Genomic DNA, 12,757 nt, shown 5'->3' on the forward strand with positions numbered 1-12,757 from the left:
GGAATTGTGGCTTCCAAGCTGTCTAATAAACACTTCGTAAAGAACACCCAAATCTCATTCACATTGTCTCTCAAAATTTTTCTTCCCAATCAGTTTTGTTGATAATTTGCTTCACCTGAGGAGAATTAGTCCTTTTGAAACACAAAGTGTCCATAGATGTTACTGGTTGGGAACTGTTCTCTGTTTGTCCATTTGAATGTAATCAGTTCTATTCTTTATTTTCCTCTCATCTGTCATAAGCCCCCTTCTTTGTCTCTTCTCTAAACTAAACAGTCCCAGACTTTTCGGTCCGCAGATGGCAGCCTCCCCCATTCTCATAGCCTTTCTCAGAAACCCCCTTTCTATCAGCTATATCCTTTATAGAGACTGGGTGACCAGATCCAGAGCAAGGTTTCCCCCATCCCATTCCTTCGGCATCCCATCATTTTCTTTGTTTTGGCCACTGCTATGAGTGACGCCAAGGTCTTTTCTCTGAGGTGTCTTCTAGTTGGGATGTTTCTCTCTGGTACGTGTTTTGTAAAAACTTTGGTTTTTTTCCACTCTCAGATTTTGAGCAACTGGGTGAATGGGGAAGTCCCTTGAGCATGGACTCTCTAACCTGGGTTTAATTGCATTAAGGAACAATGATGGATAACCAGTATTCACACTCTGGTTTCCTGCTGGTGCCTATTAAGGTTTCCCACATCAGATGTATAAGAAGTATTGAGGCGGGGGACACCATAAAATATGGAATTGGCATTGATAGGGTCATGTGTTCACAATTAATTTGCCTGAATAATGAAAATGTCATTTTTCGTGTGTGAAGAGCAACCAATCTGCTTCATCCATTAGAAAAGCCTCCAGTGGTACATTTAATGTCTCAAATTAACATTGTCTCTCCATATAGGCATTTGTACTGCGACCATCACTCTCGACCCTGGACACATACAGGAAGTCAAGGGAACGTACGGTACATGCAGGAGACACCGTTCTGTCTCAGAGTTGGACACCTTCTCTCCTATTCCATGTCAGATTCCAACACAACTGCTTTCAAGAACCCCTCTAGCTTCATTCTCCTGGGTATTCCTGGGCTGGAGGCAGCCCATGTCTGGATTTCCATCCCCTTCTGCACCATGTATGTCATAGCCATCTTGGGGAACTTCACCATCCTGTTCATTGTGAAGACGGAGCCGAGCCTCCATGGGCCCATGTACTATTTCCTCTGCATGCTGGCCATCACCGACCTGTTCCTGACTACATCTACGCTGCCGAAATCGCTGAGCATCTTCTGGTTCAGTTCCAGGGAGATCGATTTCAGTGCCTGTCTCACCCAGATGTACTTCATTCACTGCTTTTTAGAGATGGAGTCTGGGATCTTCGTAGCTATGGCTCTGGATCGCTATGTGGCCATCTGCAACCCCCTGAGACATTCTGCCATCCTGACAAACCCCGTTGTGGCCAAGATTGGCCTGGCCGTGCTGCTGCGCGGCTGCCTGGTTATACTGCCCATTCCCATCCTGGCGAGGCAGTGGCCGTATTGCAGAACCAACATCATCCCCCAGCCGTACTGCGCACATATAGCCGTGGTGAATCTGGCCTGCGCCGACACCCGCGTCAGTAGTTACTACGGCCTTTTTATGCTATTCTTTGTGATGGGTCTGGATGTGATTTTTATCGCCGTGTCCTATACCCAGATCCTCAGGGCCATCTTCAGCCTCCCCACAAAGGACGCCCGGCTCAAGACTTTTGGGACCTGCAGCTCCCACCTCTGTGTCATTTTAGCCTTTTACATCCCAAATCTCTTCATCTCCCTCATGTACCGGGTTGGACAGAATGTGCCTGGGCATTTCCACATTCTCATTGTCAATGTGTACCAATCAATGCACCCCACGCTAAATCCCGTCATCTATGGGGTGAGGACCAAACAGATCCGGGGCAGGCTGCTCCGGCTCTTTACTCATGAAGGGACCTAAAGTTTTCTCCTGGTGCTCTGGCTCTGAGACCGAGCTCTGTGCAGAGCTGCCTGGTGACCTCGTGCTCCGCCCTCTTCCCTGAATCACTGACAGGACAGTCACAGTGACATTAATCCCTTTCCTGGCCTTGCTGTGCTGTGTCAGCCTGACAGACTGAGGAATCGGTCTGTGTACAACTCACTGACTTACAGGATTAGAATCATTCTAATTGCTGGTAACTGGACCACTGAGGCCATGTGCCCTTCCCTGCCTATTCCCCAAGCTCCTGCCCCCGGCCCCACCTCTTCCCACAAGGCCCCTTCCCCTGTCCCAAGTATTCCCACAAGGCCCCGCTCCCTTCTCCACCTCTTCCCCCATGGCCCCACCTCTGTCCTGCCCCTTTCCCCAGAGTCACAGCCCTGTTGCTCTCTCCTTTCCTCCCCAACCCCATCAATGTTCTGGATCATCTCGACCTCCCTCCTTGCCCAGGTGAACTCCCTCTGCTTCCAGGCTGGGACAGGAGCTGCTGCAGGCCGACAAGGAGCCTGCAGTGAGGGCAGCGAGGACGCAGTGCTGGGGCCGACAGGCGGATGAGAAGCGGAGAGGGCAGCCTGGAAGCTGTGTAAAAGAAGCTGGGGGTTGGAACCAGGGTTGTGTTGCAGGCGGGTGAGACTGTGCATCCTACAGCTCGTGGGCCCTAAAGCTCAGCTACGGAGTCCTGAGGGCAGAGACCCTTGTGTGGCTTATTTCTTTATGTAACACGGTCGGACTCACCCCTGCGGCGCCTCCTGCTGGTGACTTCGGGAATTAGCTCGATCCAGGCAATGGAGCGCCCTCTGCAGGCTGGTGATCCACCTGTCTTCTGGCCCCCCGTGTCCCTCCCTGGACCCGGTGCCCTATTACATGGGGTGCTGCCCCCTAGCAGTAACCCCTTTCTCTCTCTGGGCTTCCCCTTCTGTCTCAGGGAACCCCCACCCTCTATCCCTACCTTGCCTCAGTATTTGGCTACTGTCAGTCATTGTCTAGCCCCACACCCTGGGGCAGACTGCAGTATCAGCCTATTCATCATTGGCAGGGTTGGGTTGGACCTGCTGCTTTGGCCTACCCCTGTGCTGCCCTCTGCAACCCCCAGTACCCGTTGGCCCTTCGCTAGGCCACAGCCTGGGGCTTTCTAGGCTGGAGCTCCTCAGCCCCTCAGCTTTTTCCCAGCCCTGCTTCACCCTAGGTACTTATCTCAGCTCCTAAGCAGCCAGGCCTATCTCCCTCTGACAGCAGAGAGAGACTGTCTAGGCCTCCTGGCTTCCCTGCCTTTTATAAGGCCCTGGGCTCAGTTTGGGGCATGGCCCCCAGCTGCAGCCATTTCCCCAATCAGCCCAGCCAAAAAGCCCCTTCTCACGGCTGTTTTTAACCCCTTCAGGGCCGGAGCAGGGTCCACCCTGCTACACTTTAGCTTTTGGTTCCCTTTTGTTCCTACCGACTGGGGGCCTGTAGCTGGCAGGGTCCCTGCACTGGGGCTGGGCTGGGAGCTCTTTGCTCTGAGACAAGCATCCGGGGCAGGGCCAGGGATCAGCTTTGAAGCTAAGAGGACAACAGCTGGGAGAGGCGGAAGGATGGTCCCCTGCATTAGCTGTGAAGGCGGGATTCTGGGCAGAATCTGGGATGGCTTCAGTGCCCCACAGGGAGGGAGATAAGCGGCAGACCTACCTTTAGCCAGGTATTAACACATCTAAATGACATCTTATCTAGAACTACAGGACATCCGTTGCCCAGGGGCTGAAGCTGAACAGTGAAGCTGAGTCTAACATACCCTCTGCGTGACGCTTTTGATCACGACGTCTAGAAGCTCTTTAGCGAGGCTGCTAGGCAGCGTTATCCCTATGTTATCCATGGACTGAGCCACGCAGAGGTAAAGTGATTTGCCCAAGGCTACACAGAGTCAGTGGCAGAGCTGAGAATAGGAACCAGGAGTCCTGATCTCCCCCCTCACCTGTCCAGCACCATTGCTCTGGCCATGCACTGGCATTGCTCCTCTGCGTTGTTTTAGATGCAGTGAGACTATTTGTGTGTCGTGATCAGTAGCATTTGAATCCTTCTTAACAGGAGGAATTTATTAAAGAAACAGCTAAAAACTACAGCCACAAAAACAGGTTTCCACTCAGCTCAGTTTTCAGCCTTCTCTTAGAATCATAGAATATCAAGGCTGGAAGGGACCTCAGGAGGTATCTAGTCCAACCCCCTGCTCAAAGTAAGACCAATTCCCAACTAAATCATCCCAGCCAGGACTTTGTCAAGCTGGGCATTAAAAACCTCTAAGGAAGGAGATTCCACCACCTCCCTCGGGAACCCATTCCAGTGCTTCACCGTCCTCCTAGTGAAATAATGTTTCCTAATATCCAACCTAGACCTCCCCCACTGTAACTTGAGACCATTGCTCCTTGTTCTGTCATCTGCCACCAATGAGAACAGCCGAGCTCCATCCTCTTTGGAATCCCCCTGCAGGTAGTTGAAAGCAGCTCCCAAATCCCCCCTCACTCTTCTGCAGACTAAACAAGACAGTTCCCTCAGCCCCTCCTTGTAAATCATGTGCCCCACCCCCCTAATCATTTTTGTTGCTCTCCGCTGGACTGTCTCCAATTTCTCCACATCCCTTCTATAATGGGGGGACCAAAACTGGATGCAATACTCCAGGTGTGGCCTCACCAGTGCCGAATAGAGGGGAATAATCACTTCCCTCGATCTGCTGGCAATGCTCCTACTAATACAGCCCAATATGACATTAGTCTTCTGGGCAACAAGGGCACACTGTTGCCGCTTATCCAGTTTCTCGTTCACTGTCATCCCCAGGTCCTTTTCTGCAGAACTGCTGCTTAGCCAGCCAGTCCCCAGCCTATAGCCGTGCATGGGATTCTTCTGTCCTAAGTGCAGGACTCTGCACTTGTCCTTGTTGAACCTACTCAGATTTCTTTTGGCTCAGTCCTCTAATTTGTCTAGGTCACTCTGGACCCTGTCCCTTCCCTCCAGCATATCTACCTCTCCTCCCCAGTTTAGTGTCATCTGCAAACTTGCTGAGGGTGCAATTAATTTCATCATCCAGATCATTAATAAAGATGTTGAACAATACTGGCCCCAGGACCGACTCCTCTTGCTTGTTTACCAGGGACCACATGCTGCTTGGCACAGTGCATAGAGCCCAATGATGTGCTGCAAGGAACCAAATCAGTGCAGCCTGTGACTTGAAGGCCCTGATTAGGACTTTTTGAGAGCAACACAGTAGATATAATGAATAATAATCTCCATGTAATGCATAGAGAGCCTGTGCCCAAGGTCACCCAGTATATCCGTGGCTGAGCTGGGACCCTTAACTCCCAGCTCACTGGTCTCTGCAGATGCTTTATCTCTAGTTAAATGTCTTGGGCCAAATCCTCATCTCATTTAAGTGGGAGCAGCCCCACTGAAATCAGTGGAGATCCCCAGCACTAGAGAAACCAATAGAGAGAGAGCTCCATGCCTCTGTGCTGCTGCATGGACCGTACAAGCCAGGTCTGAGAGAGACTAAGCAAGGGATTGCCAGCTAGGGACTCATGGGTATCTTCCCTGCTCAAGACACTTCCCTTCCTGCTGCCTCAGTTTCCCCATCTGTAAAAGGGGGATACCTCCAGGGAGTAGTGAGCAATAGTCCAGGAATCACCTATCAGCACTGAACTCTGTGACCATGTGTCACTGTGCCTCAGTGTGACACAGCTTAGGATGCCAAATTCAGGACAAACTGCTGAGAAATAGGGCAGACTCACCCCAGACTGGTGTTTTTTCTTTCATTAGATTATACTAAGCCAGGGTAAATTTCTGTCTCACCACACTGGTTAACTAGAAGCCAAAAGTGCAGTCTCCTGAGGCATCCCAGCCCTTGGCTCACCACCCTGACACTAGACTCTATGATGAGCAGTCAGTGAAAACCACTTTCACCACATATAGGGTCCTTCTAATCTCAAGAGACCAGCCACTTAGCCAGGTCAATATATAACTCAGATCTTACCCAGGGATCAGTCTGCTGCCAATCCTTTAGCAATTAAAAAGTAAAGGTTTAAAAATAAAATAAAAGAAGAGGAGCTATAAATGGTCTGTAGTGCAGACATAGCCCCAGTGAGGCAGAGCAAGCAGGTTATTACACTCTTTTCAGGAATGTGAAGAGCCTTGTGTAGCGCAAAAGAGCAAAACACTCGAAAGGTGAAATTTTTACCTTAGAGCGTCACAGACACCCAACGTCACAAACTTTGCATTGGTTACAACACACTCGTATTATAAGGATGAGCATGGGGGTGCAGGGTGTTCCCCTGAGGTACCGAGTGTCACACATGCGTTGGCAGGTTTCTGAGTGACAGTGAAAGTGGAGTCCTGGAGTTCACAGCTCACAGGAGGAGAACTAACAAACCAGAGCTAGTTCTGAAAACCTCAGATTCACCTTGAGAGCGTGGCTCAGGCTCAGACTCAGGCTCAGACTCCCTCTGCCAGCCTTGCCTCTACATCCCACCCAACAAACATTCCCTCCCAGAGCAGGAGTCCACTCTGTCTTTGCCTGACAGAGAGGCCGTGCTTATGGCAGGGAAGTCAGGATGCCTGGGTTCTGTCATCCTGCCACCCAATCTCTGTGTGACCTTGGCCAAATAATGGCTCCCTGTGCCTCAGTTTACCTATCTGTTTAATGGGGCTATGGTCATAGTGACTTTCCTTTGCTAGGTGTTTTGAACATCCTGCAATGAAAGGTGCTGCACAGTCTGATTATAGTTACTGGTGAGAATTACTGGTCTCTGATCCCTTAGTAACAGCCCCATGTGCCTGCAGAAAGTGCCTGTGTCTCCCCTCCGGCATCTTTCTATAGATCAGTCTGTCTAGTTTCTTCCCATCCCTGCCTAGGAATTTACAGGGTATCAGACCCCATGGAATTTTAAGCATTATCCCTTTTTATCCTACTAATCAACTATAATTTTTAAAATACACAGAGCAGCCAATTCCTCTCTGACCAGCAAAGACCCCAAGAGTTCTCATCTCCCTTTGGGAAGGTCCCTTAATTACTGTTTACTCCTAATGCTGGATAAAGAGCACAGAAGTGCAGACAGGCTTGTCTCCAGCCTGTTTACATTCAGATGCCACTTCTCTGCTACAGGCTGAGCGAACCCCCCTGGGATTGCACAGAGCTATATTAGAAATGGTGCACACCTATGTCAGCTCTTGGCATCAGATATTGCTGCAGATGCTGGGGTGAAAGAGATGTGGGACTCGGCTACCTGAGGGGGATTCCCAGGGAAGACACATCTGTCTCAGAATTCACAGGTACCCATCTCTTGCTGAGGAGCTCACCTGATCAACAAACCCAGTGCTATGTGGGCATGATGGGATAAATAATAGTCCTCTGGTCCTTTTTGCTCTGCACAGCCAGTAAACATCCAAGGGCCCTTGCCACAGTGGATGAGTTTGCTTAAGTATCATGGGCTAAAATGTCCATCTTTGCTGGGCCCTCCCGGGCTGATGGCCTCCAGCCTCAAATTTGCTTTATTTCAGTGCCACAGTGGATCCCTCAGGATGCACAATACAAGGCCAAATTCTGAGGCCCTGGCCCATAGTTTACGAGACCCCACTGAGGCAAAACTGCCGTTGGAGTAAGAACTGAGTAAAGAACTTAGGAGCCAGCTGTGTGTTAATGCACAGACACTGTCACCTTGTCCTCCGCTTGCATTTCAGGGCTCTGGTTGTTAACGAGGGAGCATGGGCTGTTCCCTGACTTTTATCTCCATGGAGATGCTTGCGCTCCTCACTCGAGTGATTACACAAATTTTTGAACATGGGCAACACATCTTTTCTCCTAGCTTCATTTGAAAAGTCACCTCAAACATTATGCCAGAAACTCAAAATAGAATTCAGCCGGAATCAGACACCCAGCATGTGTAATTCTCCATCCCATTCCTTAGGCATCCAAACATTTTCTTTCTTTTGACCACTGCTGTGAATGAGCAGTTGTTTCCATCGATCTGCTATCAGTGGTGCCCAGGTCTTTCCCCTGAGGTGTCTTCTAGTTGGGATGTTTCCCTCTGGTACATATTTAGTCAAAGATTTTTTTTCCTCTCTCAGGTTTTGAGCAACTGGGTGAACGGGGAACTCCCTAGAGCAGGGACTCTCTAGCCTGGGTTTCGTTGCATTAAGGAACAATGTAATAAACAGTAAAGGGTTAAGAAGTTCACCTAGACTAGCTGACACCTGCCCAGAGGAACCAATGTGGGGACAAGATTTTTGAAGAGGAAGTAGGGAAGTTTTTCCTTTGTTCTATTCATTAAGTTCTGTGCCAGAATGAAAAGATCCAGGAATCAACCAAGGTAGTTGAAGGAATAAATTAGATTATGTTTATTTCCTATTGTGATTTTTTTTTGCATAAGAGGGAGATTTAAAGTGGGTTTTTCTTTTGTGTAACTTTAAAGTTTTGCCCAGGGGGGACTCCTCTGTGTTTTGAATCTGTTCTCTGTGAAATTTCCTTGAATGTTAATCTCACGGACATTTTCATTTCACCTTTCTTTTTCTTTAATTAGAAGTCTTGTTTTAAGAACCTGATTGATATTTCCTTGTTTCAAGATCCAAAGGGGTTGGATCTGGACTCACCAGGAATTGGTGGGGGAAAGGGAAATTAAACTCCAGTCCTGCTAGGAAAGGGAGGATGAGTAATTTCTCCTTGGTTTAAGATCCAAGGATTTTGAATTGTGTTCACCAGGGAATTGGTGAGGAAGGAGAAGGAAACGTTTCCAAATGACTTTCCCATAAACACGTGTTTAAACTGTTTGATGGTGGCAGCAACCAGATCTAAGCTGGTAATTAAGCTTAGGGGTTCTCGTGCAGGTCCCCACATCTGTACCCTAAAGTTCAGAGTGGGGGTGAAACCTATGACAGGAACAATGTTGGATAACCAGTATCCACACTCTTGTTTCCTGCTGGTGCCTATTAAGGTTTCCCACATCAGATGTGTAGGAATTATTGAGGCAAAGGGCACCATAAAATATGGAATTGGCATTAGGAGGGTCAGTTTTTCATAATTTATTTCTCTGAATAATGAACATGTCATTTGTCAGTGTGTGAAGAGAGGACAATCTGCTTCACTCATGACAACAACCTCCAGTAGTGCATGTAGTGTCTCACATTAACATTGTGTCTCCATCCAGGAATATTTTCTGCAACCAACACTCTAGAGCTTGGGCACATACAGGAAGTCAGAAGAAGGTACGGTACACGAGCTGGATCACATGCAGGAGACACCATTCTGCCTCAGAGTTGGACACCACTTCCCTTGCTCCATGTCAGATTCCAACACAACCAACTTCACCAACCCCTCCACCTTCATCCTGCTGGGCATTCCAGGCCTGGAAGGGGGCCATATCTGGATCTCCATCCCCTTCTGTGCAATGTACGCCATAGCCATCTTGGGGAACTTCACCATCCTGTTCATTGTGAAGAACGAGACGAGCCTCCATGGGCCGATGTACTATTTCCTCTGCATGATGGCCGTCACTGACCTGGTCCTGTCTACATCCATCCTTCCCAAAACACTGAGCATCTTCTGGTTTAATTCCAGGGAGATCGATTTCAGTGCCTGCCTCACCCAGCTGTACTTCATTCACTGCTTTACAGCGATGGAGTCTGGGATCTTTGTTGCCATGGCTTTGGATCGCTATGTGGCCATCTGCCATCCCCTGAGACATTCCACCATCCTGACAAACCCTGTGGTGGCCAAGATCGGCCTGGCTGTGGTGCTGCGCGGTGCCATGTTCGCACTACCCTATCCCTTCCTTGCGAGAAGGTGGCCATATTGTACAACTAACATTATCGCCCAATCGTATTGCGAGCACATGGCTGTGGTGAAGCTGGCCTGCACCGACATCCGCATCAGTAATTACTACGGTCTCTTTGTGGTATTCTCTATGATTGGACTGGATGTGTCTTCTATTGCCGTGTCCTACACCCTGATCCTCAGGGCCATCTTCAGCCTCCCCACAAAGGACGCCCGGCTCAAGACTTTTGGGACCTGCGGCTCCCACCTCTGTGTCATCTTAGCCTTTTACATCCCATCTCTCTTCTCCTTTCTCACACACAGGTTTGGCCACAATGTGCCCCTGCATTTCCATGTTCTCATGGCCAACGTGTACCTCCTGGTGCCCCCCATGCTAAATCCTATCATCTATGGCATGAGGACCAAAGAGATCCGGGACAGGCTTTTCCAGCTCTTTACTCATAAAGGGACCTAAAAGTTTTCTCCTTGTCCACTGGGTCTCAGTCCGAGCTCCATGCAGAGCTGGCTGGTGATGTGGTTCTGGACCCTCTTCGCCGAATCACTTACTGATCAGTCAAAAAGACATTAAATCCTTTCCTGGCCTTACTGTGTCCGCATGACAAACTGGGGAATCGGTCTGTGCACAATTCATTGGGTTCCCATCTTTCTAATTGCTGGTAACTGGAACATTTCCACCCCCATCCTCAGCTGCAAGGGGCACATTTCAGATTTTGTTGGGGTGCATCCATTTTGACCGTGATTCCAGGGGCTTCTTGAAAACTCGTGGGTTTTGGCAGATAACTTAGCAATTCGCTGACAGGAGCACAGTATCTAATTCCTATATAAAAGAAAGAAAGAGAAATAAGTATTAGACCCACTCGCCTCTAATACTAACATGTTCTGACATCTTGTGGCAAGTCACTTAACGGACACTGGTTAGGTTTAAAATGTTGATGTATATTATTACTTTGTTATTAACTCTACAGAGAGAGAGAGAGAGAGCGAGAGAGAGAGACCCCATCAGGACTCCTGGGTTCTATCTCAGTTCTAGGAGGGGAGTGGGGTCTGGTAGGTTATGGCAGATGACAGATCCATCTGGGGTCTGTATAAGAACACGAGAAGGGCCATACTGGGTAAGACCAGTGTTCCATCTAGTCCAGTATTCTGTTTTCCAACAGTGGCCAATGCCAAGTGCTTCCGAGGGAATGAACAGAACAGGGTAATTGTCAAGTGATTCATGCTCTGTCACCCACTCCCAGCTTCTGGCAAACAGCGGCTTGGGACACCATTTCTGCCCATCCTGGCTATTAGCCATTGGTGGACCTATCCTCTGTGAACTTATCTAGTTCTTATTGGGCCCATGTTATAGTTTTAACCTTCGCAACATCCCCTGGCAAAAAGGTCGACAGGCTGACTTGAAGAAATATTTTCTTTTTTTAAATCTGTTTCCTATTAATTTCATTGTGTGAGCCCTAGTTATGTGTTTTGTGAAAGAGTAAATAACATTTCCTTATTCAATTTTTCAAAACCAGTCATGATTTTATAGACCTATACCATATCACCCCTTAGTCGTCTGTTTTCAAATCTGAAAAGTCCCAGTCTTACATTGCCCTTCTCTGTACGTTTTCCAAGTCCAATACATCTTTTTTTGGGATAGGGTGACCAAATCTGCATGCAGTATTCAATGTAATGGCGTACCACGGATTTATATAGATGCAATATTATATTATCTGTTTTATTATCTAGCAGTCTCCTATTGATTCCCAATATTCTGTTCACTTTTTTGACTGCCGCTGCACATTGAGTGGATGTTTTCGGAGAACTATCCACAATGACTCCAAGATCTCTTTCTTGATGGGTAACACTAATTTTAAGTCCATCTTTTTGTATCAATAGTTGGGATTATATTTTGCCACGTGTGTTACTTTGCATTTATTAACAATGAATTTCATCTGCCATTGTGTTGCCCAGTCACCCAGTTTTGTGAAATCCCTTTGTAACATTTCTCAATCTGCTTTGGCCTTCACTATCTTGAGTAATTTTGTATTATCTGCAAATTTTGCCACCTCACTGTTTTCCTTTTTTCCAGATAATTTATGACTATGTTGAATAGGCCTGGTCCCAGTATAGGCCCTTGGGGAACACCACTCTTTACCTCTCTCCATTATCACCATTTATTCAATGCTTTGATTCCTACCTTTTAACTGGATGCAGTTGGTTTCTCCAATGTCATGTGCAGAGGTAAAATCCTTCCCCTGCTCTAACTCACCACTCTCCTGTTTATGCATCCAAGGATCACATCAGCCTTTCTGGACACAGAATCACATCGGAAGCTCACGATGAGTAGATTGTCCACTATGATCCCTAAATCATTTTACGGGTTGCTGTGTTCCATAATACAGTGCCCTAGTCTGTGGGTCGGGCCTGCGTTCCCTGTTCTGAGTGGAAAACATTGAATTTGTCTGTATCAAAACATTTTGTTTGCATGGGCCCAGCTCAGGAAATGCTCCAAATTAATTGGTATGCCTGCCCTGGCCTCCTCATTGTAACCGCTCTGCCAGTCTTTGGGTCGTCGCACATTTTATCTGCAGTGATTTTCTATTTGCTTCCCGATCTTTGATTAAAATATTGAATAGCATCAGGCTGAGAACTGATCTCTGCAGAAACCCACTAGAATCTGCCCCATTCATTGACAAAGACCCTTTCTGAGCTCTGTCAATTAGCCACTTTTTATTCCATTTTACATGTGGTCTACTGGAATGATGCTACCTATGGTGGGACACTACTGAGAGTATCAATTCAGGACAAATTGCTTAGAGCAGGGAAGTCACAGCCCAAAGCTGGGTCTGTCCTTTACTATTAAGGCACCAAACCAGCCAAACAGACAGGACTTCAGTTTTACCCCACTGGCTAACCACAAGTCATAAAAGCAAATCCCTCAGACACTCCAGTTTCCTAGTATCACCACCAGCACCACTCGTTATGGGGACGAATGGTTATGAAAACCAACATCCCAGTAAAA

General features: G+C 47.9%; 2 protein-coding genes across 2 annotated transcripts; both read left to right on the forward strand.

Annotated features, from left to right (window-relative positions):
* The first annotated feature begins 1,004 nt into the window (after positions 1-1,004).
* Positions 1,005-1,952, forward strand: LOC123362605 (olfactory receptor 52M1-like). The gene has a single exon (XM_045003004.1). The coding sequence runs from the start codon at positions 1,005-1,007 to the stop codon at positions 1,950-1,952; it is 948 nt and encodes a 315-aa protein (XP_044858939.1).
* A 7,310-nt stretch (positions 1,953-9,262) lies between these two features.
* On the forward strand, positions 9,263-10,210 carry LOC123349975 (olfactory receptor 52R1-like). Its single transcript, XM_044988314.1, has one exon. It carries the CDS (start codon positions 9,263-9,265, stop codon positions 10,208-10,210), a length of 948 nt encoding a protein of 315 aa, XP_044844249.1.
* Positions 10,211-12,757: the final 2,547 nt, after the last annotated feature.

Source organism: Mauremys mutica, chromosome 1 (genome assembly GCF_020497125.1).
Source record: "Mauremys mutica isolate MM-2020 ecotype Southern chromosome 1, ASM2049712v1, whole genome shotgun sequence".
Lineage (NCBI taxonomy): Eukaryota > Metazoa > Chordata > Testudines > Geoemydidae > Mauremys > Mauremys mutica.

What these genes read in the sequence shown, in the direction of transcription:
- LOC123362605 (XM_045003004.1), top strand. Translation starts at nt 1,005, where the DNA reads ATGTCAGATTCCAACACAACTGCTTTCAAGAACCCCTCTAGCTTCATT.
- LOC123349975 (XM_044988314.1), top strand. Translation starts at nt 9,263, where the DNA reads ATGTCAGATTCCAACACAACCAACTTCACCAACCCCTCCACCTTCATC.